The sequence below is a fragment of the Mus pahari genome, chromosome 17 (assembly GCF_900095145.1).
Source record: "Mus pahari chromosome 17, PAHARI_EIJ_v1.1, whole genome shotgun sequence".
Taxonomy (NCBI): domain Eukaryota; kingdom Metazoa; phylum Chordata; class Mammalia; order Rodentia; family Muridae; genus Mus; species Mus pahari.
In genome coordinates this window covers 63,446,826-63,457,298 of record NC_034606.1, presented here as the reverse complement: position 1 = coordinate 63,457,298, position 10,473 = coordinate 63,446,826, and the positions used below count along the sequence as shown (strand labels likewise).

General features: G+C 52.2%; 1 protein-coding gene across 1 annotated transcript in view; it reads left to right on the top strand.

Annotated features, from left to right (window-relative positions):
- The first annotated feature begins 3,203 nt into the window (after window positions 1-3,203).
- The window catches only part of Kmt2d (lysine methyltransferase 2D), a 39,549-nt gene continuing 32,279 nt past the window's right edge, over window positions 3,204-10,473 (top strand). Inside the window, 10 exon segments of the mRNA XM_029547877.1 lie at window positions 3,204-3,710; window positions 7,861-7,946; window positions 8,116-8,227; window positions 8,384-8,607; window positions 8,704-8,813; window positions 8,930-9,092; window positions 9,338-9,503; window positions 9,583-9,697; window positions 9,825-9,982; window positions 10,170-10,341. Coding sequence (XP_029403737.1) covers window positions 7,898-7,946; window positions 8,116-8,227; window positions 8,384-8,607; window positions 8,704-8,813; window positions 8,930-9,092; window positions 9,338-9,503; window positions 9,583-9,697; window positions 9,825-9,982; window positions 10,170-10,341 — 1,269 coding nt within the window. The 5' untranslated portion in view covers window positions 3,204-3,710; window positions 7,861-7,897.

Below are 10,473 nucleotides of genomic sequence, written 5' to 3'. Positions count from 1 at the left end.
CCTCCTCCTCCTCCTCCTCCTCCTTCTTCTTCTTTTGTTTTTTTTGGAGCCAGGGTGTGCTGTGGTGCAGGTGTGGAGGTCAGAGGACAACTTTCAGGAATTGGTTTTCTACATCCACTATGTGGGTCCTGGGAGTCAAACTCATGGAGCGTGTTAGCAAACTACCTACGGAGCCACCTCAGCTCAGAGGGTGACTTTGAAGTCCTCACCAGCCTTTGGCCTTCACATCCCAAGTGCTAGGTCACAGAATTGCAGTGCCAAACTTGGCTTAAGGGCTTGTGCTAAAAAGAGTCTTGGAGCTCTAAATGAGTGCTTCACTGGGTGTGGTGGCGCACGCCTTTGATCCCAGCACTTGGGAGGCAGAGGCAGGCAGATTTCTGAGTTCGAGGCCAGTCTACAGAGTGAGTTCCAGGACAGCCAGGACTACACAGAGAAACCCTGTCTCGGGGGAAAAAAAAAAAAAGTGAGTGCTTCATGCTTTTGAGGATCTAGGCTAGGTTCCCAGCATCCACACAGTGGCTCACAACCACCTGTAACTCCAGTTCAAAGGGCTCTGATGCCCTATTCTGAAACTCTGCAGGTTCCTGCATCTATATGGTACATATAAGTTCACAGAGCTACACAGAAATACACATTTATTATAAACAAAACTTTTAAGTCTGTCTCAAGAGGATTAAAGTTGGAAATGAGGGCCAGGTGTGGTACAGGGCTTTAATTCCAGCTCTCAGGGGGGAGAGGTAACATCTCATCTCTTGAATTGGGAGGTAACCTTGTCTACAAGTCAGTGTTACATAGTAACATCTCATCTCATCTCTTGAGTTGGGAGGTAACCTCGTCTACAAGTCTGTGTTACATAAGACCAACTCCCCCCCCACCCAGAACTGAGGTAATTTACCCTATGTTTAGGATGGTCCATCATAGATTAATTCGTATTATCTTCTAGTAGGGGTGTTTTCATTTTTGAGTACAGGCAGAGGGAAGGTGCTTTCTGCTTTTCCATTCCTAGTTAAACTTGTACTATAGCTCAGATAGTTGTGGGATCACCTGAAGTTTCTCTTTTCGAAATTTTGTTGAAATTGGCTTCAGTGATCAGACTAGAAACTTTGATGCTACGTATAGATAGCAGCAAGTGTCTGCTATTGATCCCTCCTATAACCATGTCCAGAGCCACACTGTCTAATGTGGCCGATCACACATGGTTAGGTCTAACATGGTTATAATTAAGTTACTGAGTTGCACCACCTACCTTTCATTCAATAGCTACATGTATCTAGTGGCTATGTTCCTGTGGATACAGCCCATTTCCACAGAATGAACCATGCGTACCCAGGAAAGTAGCCTCAGACCTAATTTGCCAGCTTCTTTCTATTCTTTTCTCTTGAATCTTTTTTAAAAATTACATTTATTTTATCGTGTGTGTTTGTGTGTGGGAGCATCCTGGATCTGTGAAGGTCAGAGAACAACTTAGATTCAGTTCTCTCTCCACTATGTGGGCCAGAGGGATAGAAGCCAGGTCTTAAGGCTTTGCAGTAAATGCCTTTTACTCTAGGGGCCATCTTATAGGCCCTTAAGGCTTTTCTTTTCTTTTTTAATCTATGGGAAAATGTCCCCTTTGGTTTGCACTATGGGGTAACTTCTCAGAGTGACTGCTTGGGCGGCTTTTTCTTGTTTAGCCTCAGCCTTTTCACTTGTAATATGGAGATAATTCCACAATGTTGGTGAGGAAAAAGGAGGATATAAAGTATCGAGTATATAGTTAATTTGTCTCAACCTGCTTACTAGATGTATACAGTCTATGCAGAAAGGTAATTCTAGTCTTCCTTTCTACCAGACTTGGAGTGCAGGAGCTTGACAAAGGTCTTATTCAGATTAACAATATTCCAACCAAGTAGCAGAGTATTTAGCTTAGTTTAAGGAAGAAGAAGAAGAAGAAAAAAAGACAGGTTTAGAAGATTTTCGGGAAAATTAAATATGGGGTGGGGACACTTTACATTGATGTTTTGGTAGGGAAGTGGTTGTTTGGGGATCGTGAGGACACCGACAATACTTCTACACCAAAGGGTCTTGGAGTTAGAAGACCTGAGAGTCGTCCAGCTTTCTTCCGGCCCCCAAACGTGGCAAGAACCCACCCTTTGCAGCGCCAGGCACCGTGCCTCACTTTCTCCATTTGAGGACTCCAGTTCCCAGGATGCAGAGCTGCGGCCAATCTCCAGGCTCTTTTTTCACTCCCCCCCCCCTTTGGCAAAGATTGTCCCCAGCCAAAGCAAGGAGTTCCAAGGGTCAGTGACTTTAGGGAACAGAATTAAAAAGTGGCCAGAATCCTAGCTTTACCACCCAGAAGGTAAAGGGGGCAGCTCCTGGGCCGCGGCGAAGAAGAGGGGGGTTTTATTCCCACGTGTCTGCCCGGCGGCCAGCCTGGCGCAGTCGGGGTTAATCTGCAGCGGAGGGATCCCGGAGCGTGTGCGTAGAACTGCAGAGTCACAGCCTTTCCTCCAAGAGGGCTGTACCCCTCCGCCGCCCCGCTCCAACACAAAATAGGGCCTCCTCTTCTCCTTTCTCCCCTTCTCGAGTGGGGTGCCCCAGGCAAAAGGGCCCCCTGGATCTCGCGCCGGACGCTCCACGAGTCTCTACGACCGCTGCCCAGATCCGAGGCGAGGAAAGAGCCTCTTCGCAGGAACCACCCTACCGGCCGAGCAGGAGGCGGAGGGGGGAGGCGGAGCGGCGCCGCGCTGCACTACTTTCCTCTCCGGTTGCAAATGGCTGCCTCGTTCCCCACTTTCCGCTCAGTTTCCTGACCCCCCGGCGCCGGGAGCCGGGGTTGGACCATGCACCTCTAGACCCCCCGCGATCAGAGCCTGCCGGGGGTCTAGGGGGTGCCGCGGACCACAGCCGGCCAGGCCGGGGGCGGGGCAGCTCCCGAGGCCAGAGGGGAAGGGAGGCGAGCGCTGGGCCTGGAGCGGCCGGAGGGGAGCGGGCAGAGGGCTCGCACCGCCCGCCCCTTCCTCTTCCTCGCCCACCAACCCTCCTCCCTTCCCCGGGGGGAGCAGAAGGTGGGGGGCTCGAAGCCGCCGAGGGGGGACGCTCGGGGTCGCGGAGCCCGGCGCTGGGTGTGTGTCAGGTTCGGCCCCGCCGGCTCCGCGTCGCCGTAGCTCGCGCGGCCCCGGGGCGCCGGCCCGGCGGGGAGAGGGGCTCGGCGCGGCTGCGAGGGGCTCACGTTCCATCCGGGCCCGGCGCGCGGCGCGGCGCGGCGCGGCATTCCTTCCGGGCTGCTGGGGAGGCGCCTCGACGTTCCATCTGGAGAGCCTCGACGTTCCGCCCGAGCCCGGCGCGGGCGGCCGGGGCGCTGGCCGGGCCCTAGGACTGAGAGGCCGCCCCGCGACGCGGATGCGGAGCCTGCTCGCCCAAGATCAAAGCCACCGGTGCTCTCTTTGTGTCCGCTCGGGATTCGCCGCCCTGGGGCTGTTCATGGAAACCTAAACTGCTGGAACCTGAGGCAGAGAACCCCTCTTGGATTTTTGCTTTTTTTTTTTTTTTTTTTTTAAACCCCCGGGGGAAGGGTGACCACTCCGACCTGGATTTACCGTTCTTGGTCTCCCTAAGCCCCCCCGAGTGGGGGGCGGTTGTGCTCGCTCTGGCGGTTGGAGGTCGGGGAGCGGCCCGGGCTCTGGCCATGTTCTCGGATGAGGATTTCTGGATCGCCCTGTGAAGAGGTGAGTGAAGTCCGTCCGGCCTGGGCCCAGAAAGGGTTGGACTGGGGGCACAGCCAGATGGACTATCTTGGCCGGTGCTGGCCTTTAGGTTGGAGAAAGGGGTGCCAGAGCTGGGGAGGGTTTCCTTTGGCAGGGTCTGTCAAGGGAATCTGAGCCAGTTGCCACGGCAGAACTGAGGCCTGGTTTCTTGGGGTGTGCCTCTTTAAAGATTGGGGGTTCAAGGAACTACAGGAGTTTGGGAACATGTCCAGATAGCCTCATTGCCTGTTTATTTTTGTGTTGAGGGAGTTCGACCAAACTAGGACCCAGGCCCTGATGCCAACACCATTCCCAGGCTGCTGTCCCCCACACCTACCTCCAGGATTCCTTGGGACAGAGCAACTTGGTGTGTGTGTGTGTGTGTGTGTGTGTGTGAGTGCCACTGCCAGGTCGCACATACTGCCAGATTGGACTTTAATGTTGTTCCTACCTACCTGGGCACCCAAAACAATCTGTGGGAAACTCAAGGAGCCCTGAGTCCTTCACCGGTGTGTGTGGGGGGAGGGTGGGTGGAAACTGGTGCGATGAAGAGGGGAGCTGGGACATGAAGGAGGTGGGGCTGGGGCAGCTCTGCCCCTGCTGTTCAACTTAACTACCTCTGCCTGGCAAAGTGTCCCCAGCAAGGCCTAGTGGTGTCTTAGCCGGCTTCCTTTCCCCTCCTCTTGGGATGGACATAATCTCCGGGGGATTATAGAGGAGGCCGTTGAGATCTGTTCTCTACGAATGTGGGCTGCAAAAAATGGCTTTTGTCTCTTGCTTTCTCTGGGCCTAGTGTAGAGTTAGCTGCCCATGAGTCCCTGGCCAATCCTGAAAGCCCCTGCCAGATCGCTACAGTGCTTTCTGGCTACGGAATGGTAAATAGTTCTCAGGTGCTGCCCGGGCCCTGTAGAGTAGGGTAGCTTGTGCCTCTTTGATGGAGAAATGACTTTATTTGTGCTCTTTTCTGCTGGAAGTCAGTGTTTCCAGCCCTGGTAGGAGGTGTTGGGGAGAAGGGGTGTGTATCTACAGCAGGAAGGGTGCAGCATGAACCTCCCGCCTCAGCCCCTGGGCCCCGGGCTGGGGCTGGGGACAGCCTCTCTCACACCTGTCGTGTTGCCCAGCGGGGGTTTGGCTAGTGCATTTTGCTCCCTCATTCCACCCCCTCCAAAATACATTTGCTAGGTCTCCTTGAGTCTTGTCTCAGAATGGGGAAAGTAGGGGGGGTTTGCCCTTGAAAGATTTCTGGGAGTTGGCATAGGGGTATGGGGTAAAGTGAGCTGTCATCTATGGTCTCTGCCTCTCTTGTCTGCTCTTAGATAACATCCTTAGGTGGGACTGTACCTTGTTAGCTCTGGCTGACCCCCTAGGCTACCGAGGGACAATGGGTTACCATTTGGATCCTTCCTAGAGTGCTGACTGAAAATGGGGTGGAGAGAGGTGTGGTTTGACTCTATCTGGGAACCAGGAAGTCCTGAGGCCCACTGAAGAGCAGTTCACTCAAGGGCCTGCTCCAGCCTTTCACCCCTCCAAGCCTCCATTTCCTCCCTTGCAGAGAAAATGGAGTGAAGTCTGTTGGGCTAGGGTGAACACAGGAAGGAGAGTGGTGGGGTAACTCTCTGCCACCTCTCTTGACTGTTTTGGGCATTTTTAGATGTAAGACTCCGGGGTGTCAGCTCCCAGCTCAGAGCAAGCCTGGTGCAGATATTAGCCTAGTTTCGATCCAGGGAAAACCCCCTTGGGATAGATGTGTGTCTCTGTTTACTGGCTGTGAATGATGGTACGGGGGAGCCTTTGGTTTTATTTGCTCCAAAGCCTCCAGGGGCTTGATTGCTATGGCACTTGGTGTTTTGGTATAGATATTGGGCTGAAAGCTTGAGGAGTTAGGGGCAAAGGTTTCAGGCTCCTTGGAGATGTCCCTGGGTTCTTTATGGCACAGAAAAAGGAGAGTTTGCTGTTTAGTCTTGGACCTTCCATGGCTCTGTAAGTGGGGTGCTTCCATGGCTCTGTAAATGGGGCTCTCTTTGCTAGGCTTTCTACTCTGATCCTCAAGGCTAAATGGAGAAGGTAGTTTCTGTACCTTCTTGGGCAGTGCTAGCTTTAGCAGAGAGAGGGCTGTGCTTGGGGGAGGGCTGAGGAATGTGTCCCTCTGGCCTTGTGTCAGGCGGCCCTCCTACCCACTGTATTATCACTGTTGCCTACTATCTGTTGCTGTTTGTGGCTCCCTTGGCCTCAACTCTGAGAACAAAGTTGGTGGAGGATCTGTTAGGAAGATATGGTTAGATGCAAACATTTAGAAAACTTTAAAGTTCTCTTGGAACTTCGGAGCGACCAGGCCTTGAATGATTGAATAGGCAGAGCCTTGAGCTCCAGTTCCCACTTCCCACAGGTGGCTTGTAAGGGCCTCTTGCATGCAGTTCAGAGCTTGTTCTGTAAGCCGGCCATATAAGCATCCTGCTTTCCTGCAGATGGGTTGTTGGGCATGAGGCTTGGGAAGAGGTAATAGGTGTCAGGTGCTGCTGCTGCTGGTCCTTCCCTGGCAGGGTCATAGCATGAGAGGGACGGTAAAGTGGCATCTTAACTTCTGCATGGCTCCAGGGGGACAGCCGACATTGGAAATGAAACTGTGTGCTTAGGGAAGGAAACTGATTCTGTGTTGGCTGGGAATTTACTGATCGTCGGGCACTTTGAGGGTTCCCCTTGTTATTCAGCCCCAAGTGACTGACCAGGGTATTTGTCTTCCAGTTTTAGAGAACAGGATTATCTGTACCGAGGTTGGTGTGATCACTGACTAAACAAGGGGAGTGGAAAACATGGGATATGGATTTCTCAGACCTTTATCATTTACAGTTGTTTTTAAGGGAGTCTTCTTACCTCACACCACCTTTAGAAGCACTAGATACTGGTTGAGAAGAAGGCCCACTCTCCTCACCAACAGCTGCAGGCACTAACCCTTCTCAGCATCCTTATGAGGGGTTTCTTTCCTATTCATAATCTTGGGAATTCTTTTCTGTTTAAACAGTTTCAGCTGGCCTAGAGCTCTCATTGTAGACCAAGCTGGTCTCCAACTTGCCTTTGATCCCTCTGCTTCTGTCATCCAAGTAATGGTGTTATAGGTGTGTGCCTCCAGGTCTAGCATCTCTGTAATTCTTACTCTTGACTCCTCTCAGTCTTCCTACCCAAGGGTCCTGCCTTGGAGGTCAGGGCAAATACACCCAGTGTTGTGTGAGTCTTAAGCTTTCAGATGTAGCTTTAGCATGTTTCATTTGGTTTTGAGATACACTGGATTATATGAAAAAGGAAAGAGGGACCGTTAACTCTTCTTTGAGTATTTGGAAACCCGGCTTGACTTAAGAGGAAGGAAACTATTCTGCTCTGTTAAGTCCTGCCCCATTTAGCCCTCCTCCAAGTAGCAATGTGCTTCCTGAGACTACAACTCCCAGCATGCTTAGCCCCGGGCCTGCTTACACATGCTCAGTAACTCTTAAGGCCCACTTCTGTTAACTACTAGGAGCATCTAAGGAAGAAGGGCAGTTGGCGTTGCTAAGGGCAACAAACCTGAGGCCTTCATGCTAGGTGAGACCCAGGGCTCATGTAGGGCTGGAACCAGTGGTGGTCCTGAGTTTTATAAGCCTGGCAGTTGAGGTTCCTCCTATTGTATTTGGGCTATCCTTGTTAAAAGCAGTGGAGATCCATTCACGCTATCCTTTAGTGTAGTGTTGTGTTAAAGTTCTTGCAACACCCTAGGACTCTACTTTCAGTCTGTGGGATGGTAGTGGACCTGAGATCTAAGAATAAAGGCCAAGGAATAGATAGGGCCCAGGAGTTAAAGAGAGACAATGGATGTAGTTTTAGTTGGAATGATTACCCTAGGCACTGTTACAGAGGAGGGTGGAAGTGTGAAAATGGAATAGATACCTGAGAATTCAGGATGGGAGGAGGAGGTATGTGTCTGGAGAAGTGGGTAGTGGGGTAAGAGTCAGAAGATGAATTCCCTAGTCACTGCAACAGAGGCTTGTAGACAGGGTTTGTCTCTGATGTCTAAAGGGTCTGCTTACCATTAACTGACTTCTTATGGGGAAAGGGCTCCCTGGGGAAGCTTAGTGGACATACAGGTGTCTTTTGGCATCCACAGGTCTCCCCGAGAGGGCCCTGCCCAGTCGGAGAGAGGGATGGACAGCCAGAAGCCGCCTGCTGAAGATAAAGATTCAGACCCAGCAGGTGAGTAGAACACATTTCCTAGTTTGCTGACAGCTTTTGGCTCCTCAGGGGTAGCCCTTTATTTCTGGCCCTGGCACAAATCCTGGCTCTGTCTGAAATGCACAAGAAATTGAAGAACTTTGTTCTTTGAGACAAAAGTTTAAATGCCATCTCCTGTCTGTTCATTCAGCTGATGGACTTACAGCCCCTGAGAAGCCAGACCTTCCCATTCTGTGTGTCGGGGAGGTCTCTGTCCCCAGTTCTGGGAGTTCCAGGCTTCAGAAGCCTCTTCATGACTGCAGGTAACTTGTTTGTGGAAAACAGGGCTTTATGAGCATATGGGGATTTGATTGGAGTTCAAGGGCTTTCCAGAAATGTGAGTAGGATACATGAGAATGCCAAATCACAGGGTTCTGGGGGTGCTGGCTGCCATGGTGCTGATGTCTGTGTGTCCACAGTAGGGGTCCAGCACAACGTTGTGCTCTCTGTAACTGCGGGGAGCCCAGTCTGCATGGGCAAAGGGAGCTGCAGCGCTTTGAATTGCCATCTGACTGGCCCGGGTTTCCAGTGGTATCCTCTGGGGGAACGTCAGGTCCCCGTGAGGCAGTGCTGCCCAATGAGGATGTATCACAGATTGGGTTCCCTGAGGGCCTTACGCCTGCCCACCTAGGAGAGCCTGGAGGTGAGTTGGTTTGGAAGCAGGGTAGAGATTGGGCCATCCTGAGCTACTGGTCAGTGTTAATCTGCTCCTCTTGTTTACCTCATCCCACCTATCAAGGGCACTGCTGGGCACATCACTGGTGTGCTGCGTGGTCAGCAGGCGTATGGGGGCAGGAGGGCCCAGAACTATGTGGTGTGGACAAGGCCATCTTCTCAGGGATCTCACAGGTAGGGTTAAGATGAGATGACTGCGTAGGTGAGGGGAGTCAGGGAGGAGTGGGCAGGCCTGGGGAAGGGCTAGTGGCTAACCTGTCCAAGCTCTGAGGCTCTGCCTATCCTTGTAGCGCTGCTCCCACTGCACCAGGTTCGGTGCCTCCGTTCCTTGCCGCTCACCCGGATGTTCCCGGCTTTACCACTTTCCCTGTGCAACTGCCAGTGGTTCCTTCTTATCCATGAAAACACTGCAGCTGCTCTGCCCAGAGCACAGTGATGGAGCTGCACATTTGGGTGAGAAGAACAAATGAGGGGCCAAGCGTGCCTTTGGTTTTGGTACTCCACAAAGCATTATTTAGTCTAAAATTGCAGTCATTGTGTCCCAGTAAAATAGATGCGAACTTTGTGAGTACAGGGGCCCTGCCTGTATGTGTCTGTATGTGCCTATATGCAGTACTCTGGTTTCTGCAGAATAGTATATGTACTAGCTCTGCATCACTCTGTAGCTGACCTACACCTTCCTTCCCTTCCTCCTGCAGAGGAGGCTCGCTGTGCAGTGTGTGAGGGGCCAGGGCAGTTGTGTGACTTGTTCTTCTGTACCAGCTGTGGGCATCACTATCATGGAGCCTGTCTGGACACTGCTCTGACTGCCCGCAAGCGTGCCGGTTGGCAGTGCCCTGAATGCAAAGTGTGCCAATCATGCAGGTAAGAGTGTAGCCATATGCCAAGTGTGGGCAGAAATTGAGGCTAGGAGGGATCCCACAATGTGTCCTGTGCCCTTTAGGAAACCTGGGAATGATTCTAAAATGTTGGTGTGTGAGACATGTGACAAAGGGTATCATACCTTCTGCTTAAAACCACCCATTGAGGGCCTGCCTGCTCACTCGTGGAAATGTGAGGTGAGTATCTTTAGATGCCACCTCCTTTAGCATCTCTACAGTTGTCTTGAGCTTAATGGGGCACACACATGTCTCTGTCTCCAGCTGAGGCTTGACTAGAGTCTGTCTTGCTTTCTTGCTTCCCTAGACATGCCGGCTATGTCGGGCCTGTGGGGCCAGCTCAGCAGAACTGAATCCCAACTCTGAATGGTTTGAGAACTATTCACTCTGTCACCGCTGTCATAAAGCCCAGGGAAGCCAGCCTGTCACTTCTGTTGCCGAACAGCACCCAACTGTCTGTAGCAGGTAAGTAGTGTCAACTGAGATAGGGACGGGGCATTGGGGGGGGGGGAGGGTGAGACTGGAGGGGCCATGTTAAACAGGATAGACAGTCAGCAATGCAGGCCACCTCATTGATGCCTGGTCCTAGTTGGCTCTCTAGGAGTTGTTAGCCAGAGAGAGCCACAGTGCCTGCTCCCTGTACCCTCCGCAGATTTCCACCCCCAGAGCCTGGTGAGATCTCCACTGATGTGCCCGATGCTCTGTACGTTGCATGCCAAGGGCAGCCAAAGGGTGGGCACATGACCTCTATGCAACCCAAGGAACCGGGGCCCCTGCAATGTGAAGCCAAACCACTAGGTGAGTAGGACCTGAAGGTCCCTGAAGTTAGTCCTCTGTTCTGGAGAAGGTCCCTGAAGTTAACCCTCTGTTCTGTAGAAGGTCCCTGAAGTTAGCCCTCTGTTCTGGAGAAGGTCCCTGAAGTTAGTCCTCTGTTCTGTAGAAGGTCCCTGAAGTTA